At 41.9% G+C, this 15,574-nt stretch overlaps 1 protein-coding gene across 9 annotated transcripts in view; it reads left to right on the top strand.

The window, feature by feature from the left end:
- The window catches only part of col11a1a (collagen, type XI, alpha 1a), a 65,700-nt gene that overhangs the window by 22,986 nt on the left and 27,140 nt on the right, over positions 1-15,574 (top strand). For all 9 annotated transcript variants that reach the window (XM_040167214.2, XM_040167210.2, XM_040167212.2 and 6 more), the window contains 24 exons: positions 43-99; positions 1,240-1,293; positions 1,384-1,437; positions 2,100-2,153; positions 2,299-2,352; positions 3,110-3,163; positions 3,604-3,648; positions 3,824-3,877; positions 3,981-4,025; positions 4,320-4,373; positions 5,054-5,098; positions 5,483-5,536; positions 6,854-6,898; positions 7,284-7,337; positions 7,489-7,533; positions 8,794-8,847; positions 8,968-9,075; positions 9,205-9,258; positions 10,398-10,451; positions 11,353-11,397; positions 11,536-11,589; positions 11,778-11,822; positions 13,587-13,640; positions 14,269-14,322. In XM_040167214.2, the coding sequence (XP_040023148.2) occupies positions 43-99; positions 1,240-1,293; positions 1,384-1,437; positions 2,100-2,153; positions 2,299-2,352; positions 3,110-3,163; positions 3,604-3,648; positions 3,824-3,877; positions 3,981-4,025; positions 4,320-4,373; positions 5,054-5,098; positions 5,483-5,536; positions 6,854-6,898; positions 7,284-7,337; positions 7,489-7,533; positions 8,794-8,847; positions 8,968-9,075; positions 9,205-9,258; positions 10,398-10,451; positions 11,353-11,397; positions 11,536-11,589; positions 11,778-11,822; positions 13,587-13,640; positions 14,269-14,322 (1,290 nt within the window). The remainder of the gene's footprint in view (positions 1-42; positions 100-1,239; positions 1,294-1,383; positions 1,438-2,099; positions 2,154-2,298; positions 2,353-3,109; positions 3,164-3,603; positions 3,649-3,823; positions 3,878-3,980; positions 4,026-4,319; positions 4,374-5,053; positions 5,099-5,482; positions 5,537-6,853; positions 6,899-7,283; positions 7,338-7,488; positions 7,534-8,793; positions 8,848-8,967; positions 9,076-9,204; positions 9,259-10,397; positions 10,452-11,352; positions 11,398-11,535; positions 11,590-11,777; positions 11,823-13,586; positions 13,641-14,268; positions 14,323-15,574) is intronic.

Here is a 15,574-nt window from a genome sequence, read left to right as displayed (position 1 = left end):
GTGGAATTGACTCTTGTTCATGCTTGTGTTTCTGCCCTGCAGCTGGCTATGAGGGGACCCTCGGGGCCAATGGGGCTGACAGGACGATCGGGGCCAGTGGTGAGTCTCTTTATTTTGCGGTTGTTTGTAGAATTTGATAATCTTCATTTTGTAATTTCCTGCACTTGTTTATCGCCCTTCCTATTATAAGTGCATATAATAATTACAATCGTCATATGTGCACATGACATTCTTCCGGATCAATACTCTGACACAAAATCTTGCAAACACTCAAAGCTTGATGGTAAAGGCATTCTACCAATACTGAAGGAATGGCTTTGAGATTTAATACTCTTGACTGAGAAAATTCAGTTAAAATTAATCGGAAGAGACCAGAAACCTGGTTGCTTGTGCAGAATTGTTGCTGCCTCAGCGTTTGGCTGCTCAGTGGCTACACTGCCCCAGTGTTCTGAGCTACCAGTTGCGAGACATATTTCATTCTGTTGTTGGACTTCCCCCTCCTCTTCTTTCTTGGGCTTGTTGATACACGATCCACTATTTATCTGCAGGAGTAGGCCCTCCAAACAACACGAAGGATTACCCTCTGTTTAATCGGCTCCTCTCAAGTTTAAGGCCAAGCACAATGATCAGAAATCATATTGCAGTAAGCAGATTTTAAAAAGCAGTGGATGATTTTCAAGGAAGGGGTATCTTTTATCTGTACCTGCGTAGAATGACTGAATTAAAATACATTCAAGTCATGTCAGGATTCTAAAATGTCTCTCTGTAATCAACAAAACACCAGCTTTACCTGCAGACAGATTACAGCATTTGCCCCGATGCTCTCTGACTTAACCAACAATTCAGACGTGCATTATTGGAGGCCATGATAATACTTTTGGTACATCATTACTAAAACAGATTCTAAGCATTAATATGCTAAAAACAGGATTTTGTCATCCATATTATCAGGACTTGGTGCCAGCTGCACATAATCTATTATTAAGCATGAATAAGTAATATGAGAATTTAAAGGGTCTTAACTATGCACACCTCCCAGGTATGATCTCTCTGGGAAGTCTGCATCTTTTTACATTCCATTTTCAAATGAACACACAAAAAACAATGTGCAACTTGAGCTCAACATCACCCTCTGCTGTTGACTTTACACTATTTATTTATTTTTTTCCCCTCCTCTCTCATGCAGTAAGCAGCATTTGAACAAAAAGTATTAATGTTTGGTTTGTGTCCTCCCCTCAGGGACTACCTGGTAGTCCTGGCCTGAAAGGTGATGCTGGAGACCACGGCCCTCAGGTGAATATGAAGGGATGATGACAATAATGAGGATGGAACATCATTCTCATTAGTGCTCTGTCACTAAGTGGTCCTTGTTGGTCTTTGCAGGGTCCCCGTGGCGTCCAAGGGGCTCCTGGACAAGTTGGCAAACCTGGCAAGAGGGTGAGTGAACTCTGTGACCTGCTCCCCTCTCAGTGCGTGTGTGCTCACATGTCCGTGTTTGTCGTTGTGCGAATGTTTGCACTGGTCTCTGCTCAAAAGCCGAGAGGCTTACTGCCAGACCAACAAACAATTGCTTGATATGCGCTTAAAGGCCTGCCTCCAATCCTCGGATCAATGGCCAGGCAGCAAATCTGTCTGAAAATGGCAAAATGTTAAAACTGGCAGCGGATGTGGGAGGGCCAAACGTCCTGACCTAACTGATTACTAATAAACATGGACCATAAGCACGATTCATAGAACAATTGTCACAAAAGTCACAACATAGTAGTGGAAAAACATGTAAATGAAATACAAACGTTGAATAGTACGGTAAGAATGTTTTACTTAGTATTTGGTATTCTTTTCAAAAGGTATTTCATAATCTCTCCAATGTAGTATACTGACATTGGGCTTTATATATGATTCCTATATTGTCCATATCTTGATTTCTTTTACAGTGCTGCTTAATATTTTATACCTGGATTTTTTGTTCAGTCAGAATAATTTGATGAATTTGATGAGAATGAGGATTGTAAAAAAAAAAGGCATTTAGTCTTAAACCAATCTCACTCCAATACAGAGTTATCAATACACAGGCTTAATTTTTCTTCTATATTTTTAAGGGGCGTGCCGGAGCTGACGGGTCCCGTGGAATGCCCGGAGAGCCCGGCTCCAAGGTACCACATGCCATCACACAACCTTTAATGTTTAAGCGACAAATGAGACAATTCTAAAGTTTTTCAGCGAGCATTCTGCAGCCCATAATGACTGTGTGACAATGCTGTGCGGCCTGGTAACATCCTTTGCTGTTCTTCCAAACAGGGTGACCGAGGCTTTGATGGTCTTCCCGGACTGCCTGGTGAAAAAGGACACAGAGTGAGTCCAGTATGGTAGCTTTCAGCGGTCCCATTTTTAAAAAATCATGCGTCAAAGTGTAAAAGGTTTGACATTCTACTGTTGCGGATGCGACTAAAGTTGAATACCATAGAGATTTGTCCACAGTGAGTAACAGTTAACCAGATTCTGAATGAATCCTCATGATTAATAGATTAGTGTTTTGCATGAGAATAATCCACAAAAGTGGCATTAAATTAAAATTCTTCAGTTTTCAGGATTCGAATTCTCAGTTTACTATCAACTGATCTTTTAGATGGTAACGGCTTTTGATCACCTTGAGGGACATTTCTGTGTGTTGAGAGAATCACTACAATGTTTAAGGGAATACTTGAAAAAAATCATTTTTTCATACCACTAATATATGTGCATAATTAAGATTGACATGGAAACATGTAAACGGTAGCGTTTTATTGAAGCTTGCAGAATGAGCTGAAGTTTATAAAGTCGACTTGGAAACAGAGATCACTTCACTGTTGTGCTGGATAAGGAAGTGAAAATGAAAGTGGGTCATATCACTATAAACTGAATGAGCCTGATGACTTCTAACGCATACGTTGTAGATCAGTGAGAAGATCATGAAAACATCAGAATACAGAAAAAACATTAAAGCTTTATAAAAGAACAATGATGCAGCATATGTCTAGTATGAAAATGTATGTTACACATTGCATATGTAAACCAATAAGTTCATAAAACCAAATCTGTACCCCCCCCCACCCACCCTCTTCTACCTCAGGGGGAGCCAGGACCAATGGGACCCACAGGTGCCTCTGGAGAGGATGGACAGAGAGTAAGTTCTTGCTCTTTCAACCAGAACCCTGAATGAATTCTAAGCTGTTTTCCCTCCACTGAGGTGAGCCATTAGCATTCAGGGACATCAGAGGAGGTCCGTCGACTGAGCCCCCAGGCGGCGTCAGTTGGGCGTAAACAAATCTACTGGGAGGGAGGGTTTGTGTTTAACCTTTCCTCCCAATGAAACTAACTACCCCACTCTACCCTCCACCTCCCCCCTCGGGTGGTTACCACATCCAACAATGTTTGGTTAGGTTGAGATTAAGCCCTGGCTAATTCAAGTTTTGGTGAGCTTACGATTTCAGGTGATGAATGAGTGTCAATGTTTTATTACAAGATGGCAGTATTAACTGCAGATTGTATTTGTTGAAATTACTGGTCATAGAACCCAGAACCTCTGCAATGGCGATTCTGACTTATGTCTTTCTCTTCCCGTAGGGCGAGGACGGAGAGATCGGGCCCAGGGGATTAGCTGGCGAGAGTGTAAGACTGCTGTTAGGACATCCCAAACATATGTGATTCCAACGTATAGCAACAAGACCCTGTTCATTCGTCTTCTGATGTCTGATGTCGCTTTGACAAAAGTATCCACCAGAGGACAGTGATTCATCATTGTTCAGATCATACAACATGAAGCATTGCTTCTCATTCTTCATAGGGTCCTAGAGGTTTGCTGGGACCTCGCGGTCCTCCTGGACCCCCTGGATCTCCTGTACGTACCATCACCTTTATCAACCGTATCTGCAACATTATTTCTGTACAAAAAAAATATACATTTAAGGTAACACGGGTCAATGTTGACCTGTCGTTCACAGGGTGTTGCTGGAGTTGATGGTCCTCCTGGTGCCAAAGGAAACATGGTATGGTCTATAACGTTGCACTGTCTAGGTTAGGCTGTTACATGATGAGTAGATGTGGCAGGATAGCGGGATTAGGTGTACCGAAGCAAACTATAGACTTATCTCCCACAAACTAAAGTTAGGAATCGACTGAAGCGTGTTTACGTGCTGTACTGGTTCATACTGTTGATTGGCACAAGGTTGGATCAAACCCACCAGCTTGTTGACAATGACACTAATTTGTGTAATTCAAGTGGCAGTATTTGGTACTCGGGGACTAGTGTTTGTTTTTGACGGGCTCCACCTACTTTTCAGGGACCACAAGGAGAACCAGGCCCACCCGGGCAGCAGGGAATCCCCGGAACACAGGTAAACAACCCCCCCCCCCCTACCCCCCCCACACCTGACAGCCGATGACAACGGCAAAAACAGAGTGCAGTGTCGATGCTAGTCCTTATCGCAAGCTTGTATTGCTGACCACCAACTGCCTACACAGAGGAAAGCAGCGCTCCCCAGGCACCGTGGAAAGGGGAATGTTTTGGGGTTTGTGCAGTTGAAAGCATCTTATTCATGTTGGTGGAATTCCTGCGTAGCTGCCACACCTGTTGGAGCAAGCCGTGCCTCAAATTACCCCAGCAACACACACACAGACCCTCCCCTCCCCCCACACACACACGCACACACACATACCTAAAAAGGCATATATAGGAACACATACACAAATATTTAAGTGCATGCAGTAGCACACCCCTGGTAGAAGGTGATATGCCCAGAGACACATCTCGTTACACACACAGACACACAACCCTGTACTTCTGTACTTGCGAGGATACTCATCAGTATACTGCCCACACACACACATACAAAGGGACTCGCTTAACAATCCCTCACTCGCTCAGCTATTTACAACTGCAACAAACTCGTCAGTTTCTTCTGTGTGTGTCTATGTGTGTGTGTGTGTGTGTGTGTGTGTGTGTGTGTGTGTGTTTAAGCATGCTTATTGTTGCCATAGCAACATAGTCTCATTTCTATGTGGCTCTGTCTCACAGGGTCTTCCTGGTCCTCAAGGCCCTATCGGACCACCTGGTGAAAAAGTATGTAACCGTTTTTTTTAGTACTTTTGCTCGATTTTGATCTAAAATAATGCTAATTGCTAGTGTAAGAAAGTCATGATTAGCAAAAGTTGATCAATAATCTACCGTTTTTGCTATAGATTGCTAATTACTATCTATCTATTTCACCAAACGGAGCTGGTCATTTTGTACTTTCTCTGCTTATCAACCTGAATGTGTGTAGTGAAACCAATTTGATTAGCCATGTTAATAAGGGACAGTCTGCTCTCTCATACCAACTTAAGGTCACAAATGATGGTTTGGATTTTTGGACCCTGTAGATACTCTGATAAGATAACTGTGGGCTGTCAGCGCTGTAACAGAGAGTTCCAGTTTATAACCTCTGATCTTTTCCCCCCTGTCCAGGGACCTCACGGCAGGTCGGGGTTGCCTGGATTACCTGGAGCTGATGGGCCTCCTGTGCGTGCTCTTATCACCTGTATACGTACATAGAGTATATCAGTATTACACACACACACACAGACAGAAACATGATTCCAAAACCTTTGACAACTCAACAAAATATTAAATAGTAATTGGTGAATTAGTAAATTGGTTGATGTAGAGGTTTTTTTTTAACTCAAAACCAAACCAGATTTGGTGACCTGTGATATCCACAATATCAACACTGTCAACCCAAAATCAAGGTCAGGTAGTTTATGTGACATTGTTTACTCTATAGATCATTTCAAACCATTCTATTCAAATGAATCGCTTGCCCCCTCGTGTAAAATGGTATTCGTGTTCATAATGGGAACAAAATATTTTATATTTATTGAGTTTTCTTTTTTTTTTTTTTAGATACAAACATGACTACTAATCCCCCGGCTAAAAATGTAACCAGCTGTATGATGCTGCATTTTAGACTGTATACAGTTGTCTATTCATACAGTTCTATTCTATTACATAGATCATTTTGATCGGTTTATGACACACACAAAGCCTGTTTGTGAAAAACCACACAACTGTGCCTCAGAAATCTCTCAAGGTGACGAAATAAATGAAATGTGCCTTTGAGTTGTGTTATTCTAGCCCTGCAGTAGCTCATGTCTTTCCCCCCTTTCTGTCCTCGCTGGGAGAGTTGTGCAGGCATCCCTCGGTAGCCCTCAGGCCCCATAGCCTGGTGATTTACAGCCTCCTGCCTCAGCCACACACCTCCAACGTGAGGTGCCAGGTGTTTGCAGCTATAGCTTTCCATATGTGTATGCGCGCAGGTGTGTATCGAGCAGGTTGCATGGGCATGTCTACCTGCCCCATCCCTCTGATACCACCGTAGGCCGCCACACAAGTGGCTGTTAAGGCACAGAAATGAATTGTGCAGTATGAAAGATACCATCATGTGCACTCCGATGTGTTTCATAGAGAGGGACGGGGACAAACATGTGTTGTTGGGCAGAGTCAGACAAAAGGTTGAAGTCATGTACCACGTGTTATGTGGTTTTAACACTACCAGGCTTTGTCTTAAAAAGTTATATGAAGGTTACTCTCTTTACCAATGACATGCTCGTGAGGTGGCTGGAGTCAGGTCACCCCTCTCATCCTCATATATACAGTATGTCTTGGTGAATGCCTGACCCCACGGAGACAATGATGCTCATCCCAATTGATGGATACTGCAGTGTTTGATGAGACAGTTCAACGTCATACATTGCTGCATCAACTAGCAGAATAACTGTATTCGGTTTTAAAACAACAACATTGGAAAAAGCACTTCTAACCACTTTGCTTATTTCACAGGGTCATCCCGGTAAGGAGGGTCCACCCGGAGAGAAAGGAGCCCTGGTAGGTGTATTCATGAAGTATTTCAATCATTCAGGTGAGATAGGTGTTTTCATGCATGTTTGGTGCAGTGGAAGACTACCAACATGTCTGCAGACTAAATGAAGTGTGTAAAAAAACATTCATAGTCCTTTAAATCGACTGTGCTACATTTAGATAGATAGACATATACTTTATTCATCCCATGGGTACATTTTCAAAAATCTGTTATGTAGAGCACAGGTAATTCAAGATGAAGTACTTACATTAGTTAAGGTCTTGGAAAAGATAATACGTGATCTCAATTGAAAACTTTTGGCTATAGTATTCATAATCTCCTAATATACAGTAACTACAATTAATTTGTAAGTAATGTACTACTCTAACCCTGCACTATTTCACTCTGCAGGGTCCCCTAGGTCCTCAGGGTCCTATTGGTTATCCCGGCCCTCGTGGTGTCAAGGTACAGTTTCATTTGCCCACATGATCAGCTGTTTTTACGATTCCTCACTAGATAAAGCCCATTGTTTAATATATTGTAAATGATGGTATTGTGTTGCATTCTTTACATTATGTTTGTAATATTATTAAAATGATCTTCTCCTTTCCAATAGGGTGCAGATGGTGTCCGTGGTCTCAAGGGCTCAAAGGGCGAGAAGGTAAACTTTTTAAAATGTTAAATTGTTTCTGCACAATTCTTCATTTCATCTCCCAAATCTCCCCGAGGTGCCAAAACAGGGTATGAATCATATGATCTATGCTCATGTAATCCCAAATTGGAAAAAAATGCTCTGCCTTTTGTCAACACAGATTGAGTAAATATTTGAGCCCATGATGCCAATAGAAACTATTTTACTATTACTGCTGTGCTCAAATGTGTGCCTCTCAAGCCGCAATGACAGAGACATCTCTATCTTATGTTAGAAGTGCCGTTTAAAAAGTACTAAAGTTTCAAAAAGCTTTGCTTATCCTGTGTGTCAGAGTGTTTTGTTCCCAACTTTCCTCACTGTGTGACAAAGGTGATTAAAGCCAAAAAGAGTTTGCGGTCCACCTGTAAATATACTCTGTCTGTAGCTCTGTCTGTCTACCCGTGTTTCCAACTTTGTTTTGGCTCTTTTGAGCTGAAAGTACCGCGCAGAGGTCGATAGCCATTTTCAGTGGAGACAGAGGCTCTCTGGGAGTGACCCTCGATCACTTGTTCAATGTAAAGCTGTCAGGCTCCAGGCTTTTTTGGTTTCAAAGAACACTGCAATACATCTCAAGCACTTGTGAAGCGTGTGACTGTGTGTCTGTCCATGTGGAATTTTAACCAAGCTGCCCTGCATGATATTTATTTAAGATCAATCCAGTTATTCATTCGTAAACAAGCATTATCCGACTATTGTTCATTTCGTTGTTTTTATTTCATTTTTGTAGAGATTCCAAAGCAAAACCTTGAGGACAAGGGGTTTGTTATGAACATAGGATGCTCATTACTTCATATTTGTGTGTGTGTGTGCAAGTTGCTGGCACCAAGCCTGCTCAGCGCATCATGCGTCACATAGCATAAAAAACACAGACAAGTGGCAGATTAGAGACGGAAAGTCTTCTGCTGAAGTCAGTGTCCAAAAGTGTTCATTTGATTGTGGTTATGAAACGTTCAAATACATATTTCACAAAATGAATCCTGCCTTACCTTTGCTGTTCCACCATCTGGCCAGCAGGTGGCACTATCAATCCTGCCATTCACACAGTGAACAAATGCTGGCTGAATTTTTAATAACAGGTAATGTCAGAAGACTGAATAGGTTCCACAGCGAATAATGATAAAAATAGTCAATTTCAATGTGTTGAAAATAAACAAATGCCTCAGACAACAATAAAGTGATTCAAAGGAACAATTGCTGAGGAATGCAAAACTTCTTTGTGCCTCATTTTAGGGCGAGGATGGTTTCCCAGGTTTCAAGGGAGACATGGGAATCAAAGGAGACCGGGTGAGGACCACCATCTTTCATACGAATAACGTCCTACATGTCCAGTCATATCTTTGGTCTTTACATGACGCCGATTTCCGTACATTATTGTGAAAGTCTCTGTATGTGTTTGGGTTTCAGGGCGAGCTTGGCATGGTTGGGTCCCGGGGAGAGGATGGTCCAGAGGGTCCCAAAGGCCGATCTGGCCCCAACGGAGACACAGGTCCCCTTGGTCCTGCTGGAGAAAAGGTAATAGGGCTCAATGACCAAAGCTGTTAAAAAGCCAATCTAATAATGATTTATTGTCATCTTGATTGTGTTATTTAATGAATCTGTGTTGTTGGTAGGCTGATGACATGTGCTGTTATTGTCTCTCAGGGTAAACTGGGTGTCCCGGGATTGCCTGGTTATCCAGGAAGACAAGGACCAAAGGTAATTTAGCATCTCTCTCACATCACTAAGGGAGTTTTTAATTGACTGAATCTGCATCAGCGTGCTCTGTTTTCCGAACTGTGAAGACATCACAGCGATCAGCGCACACGGGCGTATCGCAACAGAACAGTACAGAACAGAACTCACTCACTGAATCATGGGAATCACAATTATCGGACTGTTCATAGGGAAAAATTACAATATACGTGGAAGATAACCTGGTTTTAGTGGAGAATCAGCAGAGTGGGACGTTCAAAGATAGAGAAGTGGGGGGAGAGGAGCTTCAGTGCAGATACACGCTGCTTGGGACCGTCCTGGGAACGAACAATGTCCCTTGTCTTTTTTACAGCCGGTACCTGCAGAGATGTTGGTACCACTTTCTAATAGAGCAGTTATCACAAAGGGCTTGTACGTAGTCACTAATTGCTTCATCAATGGCTCATTGACATGCTTTGAAGATTACTATATTTAATTTATTGAGGACAACCATGTTTGAAAAAAAGTCTTGCTTGTGCTTATAAGTTAATCAATCGAGTTGATTCGAAGGAAGTTATGGTTTGTCATTGATCGTATTTGTGTTCAATGTCCTAAATGCAACGTGTGGTGAGGTGATGCAGAATGGGTAAGCTGCTTTTTAATCCGCTCATAACAGTTTGAAAAAACAACATGTCACCTTGTCTTGTGTTTACAGGGGTCTTGTGCTAAGCCATTTGTTTTCCCCTCCTTCTGTATATATGTGTGTGTATAATTATATAAGTTTCAGGAATTTACTGGAAAAACCTCCGCTACTCTGCTTGCTTGAGAAAAGTTGTACCGGAGTGAGGAGAGTGTGTTTGATATATTCTCTTGGAAATGTAAAAAAAAAAAAAAAGCTCCACGAATGTGCTTTTCATGTGGAATAGAAAAACAACAATAACAAATAAGGAAGTGTTAACCTCACGAAGTGATGTAAGAAAAATGCCTTCAATTTGATGCAAGGCCCCTGGTGTTAACTGTGAAACAGCACTGTTTAACTGTAGAGATGGAGCTAGGGTGCAGAGAAATACCGTACAGGACGAAGCCTCATCTTCATGCACACCCTGACCCATCCAGCGTCCCTCTCGGTTCCCCTCCGTGATATCTTGCCCTCTTATTGACAGGGCTCGAGTGGTTTCCCTGGGTTCCCTGGAGCCAACGGCGAGAAAGGAGCCAGGGTAAGAAACCCACCGACAATACACCCTTTGCCTGTTTGTGTATGAAAAGCTCCGCACTGTCAATTCCCTGCACAAAAGAAAATAGATTCCTTTCATAAAGCCATCTGTATGGTGACTTGGCTCCAAAAAAAAAATAATATGCTGCAGCAAAAATCGATGTTGAGGAGAGAACAAAAGACTTGGAAACAAACAAGCTTTCATTGACACTTTCTCCCCATTTTCTCGGAAAAACTAAGTTGCACCAACACAACTTTGTAGAGAAAGAGGTCACAGTACAGGTTTTACTCTCAACAGTTGATATTTCTGGTTCAATGCACATTAAATAAATTAAAATTAAACATCAATTTCAAATGAAGGTAGTGGTAGTAAGCCTGAATCATTGATTGGACGCTACATTACAAAGGGGGGGGACATTACATTACCTCACTCATGCCAAAACTAGCTGCCAGAAGGATCAACTTCATATATTTTTCCCAAAAATAAAATGGTGGACTTAAAATCAGACCGTTCTGAGCTATTGTAGAAATATTGCTGCATTAGTTGACAGGCTGTTTCTGCAGCTTTCGGGAGCCAACTGGTAGATTTAATATCACTTAGCCATTTATTTGTTCTAGAATTGAATGAACTACTTTCTGTCTACGTTGCTATTTAAATGCAACCTGCCGTTCTCTTTTGAATAACGATATAAGCCCTGATATCCCAGAGTCACATTTTTGGTTGTCTTAGTCTATTTATGTAGATTAGGAAACAATTTGTTCTGTGGCTGTTTGGCATTACTATACTGGAATTGAGCCCCTTTGTGTAGGACAGATGTCTGTCAGGAGGAGATCCATGATGAATGATGAAAACAGGAAGTACTGTACATGTGCGTGCCTAAAATGTTCCTCTGTTGTCTTGACAGGGCCTTGCAGGCAAAGTTGGTCCAAGAGGTCAAAGAGGTCCAACGGTACGCCCTTTTTAAGCATATGATTTACATGATTAATGAATCTACTGTAATTAAACAGCATCAACCCACACTGCGTACATCTGATCTACATGCGTTCTCATGGAGTTTGAGGATTTGACTGAATGTCTGTCTCCATAGGGTCCCCGTGGCAGTCGAGGAGCCAGAGGTCCAACAGGAAAACCTGGTCCCAAGGTGCACAGCTATCCCAAGCTTGATTTGGGGCTTTTTAATGGACTGTGAACCATCAAGCCGAAAAGAGACTTGGCCTACGTTAACATGACACACTTCTGAACATTACTGCTCCCCCGTGCCAAATATGCACAGTTTAATAAAAGATACCTAGAGACAAGCCAATGATGATTTGTGGTTGTGTGTTGCAGGGCACAGCGGGCAACGACGGCCCCCCAGGCGGTCCCGGTGAGAGAGTAAGTCTATTAAATTGTCTCAGGCCCTTCAGTGTCGTCCACCTCCAATATGATGATATTTAGAGCTAAAAGGTTATTTAGTCACCTTGAAGGGATTAATGTAATTTATTAACATTAAGTGTTGTATTGACCTTTAAATCTTGTCCCATTGGTCGAACCCTTCATGGTTCTAAGCACAACGTTAAGACACAGATTGGATAGAATAATATACAGGAGGGCACACTTGTGTACTTCTTTTGTCGCATACTGGACTTTCCTACAAAGGCAAGAAGAGAATTTAGCCTTTCAGCTGAAAAGAATAAGAAAAAATATATTCAGAGTAAAGCTTTTGACTTATTCAATTTTGATCTATGCATCTTCCATCCCATTAATATAAATTAATTATTCGCTCTGTGAAGTTTTACTTGGCCCAAGACAAATGAGGATCTTTACTGGTTCGGGCAGCTCGTAGAACAGCTGCTGTATTTGGGTTTCGCTCTCATGCCATGTTCCTGTTCCTACCTACATTCATGACACAGCAGCGTTTTCGTTTTTTTATTTTTTTTATCCCTTTGCTTTGACATTGGTTCTCAGAATTGGATTTTAAAGGACTTTTTGTAACTTGTGTTAGTGGCCAACTCAGTTGCAAAGTAGAACATCTGTGCTGTTGCTTCACAATGAAAGCTTTCCAGAAGGGCACGTCATTCAAAGTCTTCTGCTGGAAATTTAGTTAGATTTGCAGTGGTGTCTTTTGCTGTGTAACAAAGCAAATGGGAAACATTGATTGAATCTAGTGAAGAATTCGGGGCTGCATCAGATATTTTCTTATTCCCACAGGGGGAGAAATTGATATTTATAACTGTGACAAAGCACAATCAGAGAGTTCATCAGAAAACTAAGCCCCCCCTCTGCAAGATGATATCCAACATGTAAGGGCAGCAAATAAAGTAGTAAATAAAAATCCAACCACTGGGAAGAATGAATATAATTTAAAGATTAAGTTCAATTAACAAGTCAGCCTTGAGGCATGTTTCTAGGAGAAAGCAAAAGATTGAATCAATTTGTACCGCACAGTTTATATGTAAATTATTTAATATCACTGAATCCTAAACCGTCACGTTACTTCAAATGAAGCTGTTGAGTAGTCATCTAAAACCACTTTTTCCATTCATCAACATATTTTAACGAACTTTAGCACATCATTTTAGAATTGGATCGACGTGGCTTTAGCTTATTTACAATTATTTGTATGTCGTCGTTTTAAATACTCCTAGAAACGTACCACTAAATTAGCACTGAAAAAAAGCCTTTTCAATCTTTTGGCCGCTTGAGTGTGCTCGCTACCTCAACCTGGGAACCGGGACTCCGCTGGCTGCAATAATCTTTTAGAACTAAATAGCTTTAATTTGCTTCCTCAAGCTGCTCCCAAAATAGTCAATAGTCCTATTTAATAATTAATAAATTATTAATTAATGAAACATGACTTCTAGCGGTGTTGTGATATGACAATACACATTGACAATATCCACATTTCATTTTAGAAAAATGAATATCGTCAAAAAAATATGTACTGTTTTGAGCGTAATATCCTTGAGGATTACACATTAAACAAAGTTCAAGATTAATTCAATTGATAGCATAATTATTTTGCAATTTCTGTAGAGAATCTGATATGTTTGGTTTGTTATGGCCAATAGTTGGGCCAAGTATCCTTCGCTCTTGTTAAATGTGTCACTGTTTTGTATCTCTCATTAATCAGTAATCAATTTTGCTTGTCTACTGCAGGGGCCTCAAGGACCTCAGGGACCAGTGGGCTTCTCTGGACCGAAAGGCCCCCCTGTAAGTAGTTTGCCTTCCTACACACTGTTCACACATACATAGATCCATGTAGTGTAAAAACAAAAGGTGAGGCTGCAGCGTTTGCTTCTAATTCCCAATGCTCAGTGTCCGCTCTCCTCCTCTCGCTGTTTCAGTGGCAAATTAGCGCAGCGCCTAAACATTACCAGTCAGAATCGATTCAATTTGAAGAGTTCAGGGGCGCAGGAATACATCGCAAAATCCCAAATGTGCAGCGATCATTAGTCTAACTCTTACTGAAGAACAACACAATTTCTCAATCCCCAATTTAGGCAGGAGACAAGCAGTAATTTGCACCCATCGATTCAGGTTAGATTCATGGCTGGATGTTAGCCGCCAGCGAGCGATGTTGTTCCTTTCAACAGAAGCTGTTATCTTTTCATTAGTGTTCTACAAGTCCATCTATGACATTACTTCCTGAAAACAATACTTGTCCCATGTATCGCGCCCACAAAGCCTTTACACAGTGGTGCAATAATACCTTACAATGTCTTTCATTCCAGCACTTGCAATGGTCAATGTCATAGTTCCAGTATTCACAGTAGATGATGAGGTGATCGTGATGCATGTACCTGGTGACCTAGTGAGTGTGTTTCTGGATTTCGAACAGGGACCACCTGGAAAGGACGGGCTTCCCGGACACCCTGGTCAGCGCGGTGAGACGGTGAGTAATGAGGAGTGTTTGAGCTTTCATTCCCCCGTGCGGGTCCTGTTGTAACGTCCTGCTCAGTGTCCAAACTGGAGACCTCGGATCGACCCGGAAACACAACATCGCATCATTTCTGGTACACCAGCGTGACACTTCACAACTATTTCCCTTTCCCCGAAACGTTTAATCAGAAATATCCTCTTTGTGCTCGGGCTAATCTCGTTTTAATCCTGCTAAAATGACTTTTTGTTGTGTTGATGGCTGCTGCTCTCTCACTCATTCCCTTTAAGGGCAAAGCCGCCGACGAGAGCTTATGAGCCCTCATTCTTCAAATTGCTTTTTCGACTGAAGGACGGATCTGATCCCCCCAATCAGTCGACTGCTCTTCAATTGAATCTCCCCACTTTTCCTCCTCCAAATCTTATCTTTATTGCCCTTGTACGCATGGGATTACAATCAGTGATTCAACATCTCAGTTGGATGCCAAGGAGGCAGACATGTCTCTTATTAAAGCAAGACTCTAAAACCAAAGCCCAGGCGAACATCGTCTGAGGCTGTCTACTTGTCGCGCACGCGCACACACACACACACACACACACACACACACACACACACACACACTTTATTCTGTCTGAGTAAAGACAGATGGCTCAGACTCCAATCTCACCCGGATGGACGTGAGGGAGTTGGGCAACCAGACTGATTTGAGGCAGTTCCCGGCCTGTAATAGTGTTGAAGTTTACAAAAATGCAATGGAATGCTGAACAGAGATGGTCCAGTTGCAACACGGCGTCCTTGTGTTGCATTGCCTGCTCTAAAATAATTGAGTAATAATACTGTAACTGAAGTATAACAAAAGCCAGAAATGTGTTGCATCAGCACTAAAATTGTGGTTCCTACAGGCTTTTTTTTTAAAATGAGCTTAATGAGAAACTGCTCTACTAAATCTGAACTGAAGATGCATTAATGCATAGATGGTGTACACCATTTGACGCAAGATTTATCTGAAAATGAACAAAAAACAAAGTAACCTTTGACTTGATCTAGTTGCCATCATGTTTTCCACTTCGATTCCCCCGTACTTGGTATGCATCAGTGCACCTTGGTTTGACGACGCTCAGAGGCCTGTAAATTCTACCAAAAGCTTGACAGATCATCGCCTCTATCATTAAAGCTTTCATTTCCGCCTGCCTCTTTCCTATAGATAATGTGATGCACACACGAGCGCTTCCCTACCTTTGCTGCTATTCAGCGATAGGGTCTTCAT

The sequence above is a fragment of the Gasterosteus aculeatus genome, chromosome 21 (assembly GCF_964276395.1).
Source record: "Gasterosteus aculeatus chromosome 21, fGasAcu3.hap1.1, whole genome shotgun sequence".
Taxonomy (NCBI): Eukaryota; Metazoa; Chordata; class Actinopteri; order Perciformes; family Gasterosteidae; genus Gasterosteus; species Gasterosteus aculeatus.
The sequence above is the reverse complement of the archived record's forward strand: the minus strand, read 5'-3'. Positions and strand labels throughout refer to the sequence as shown.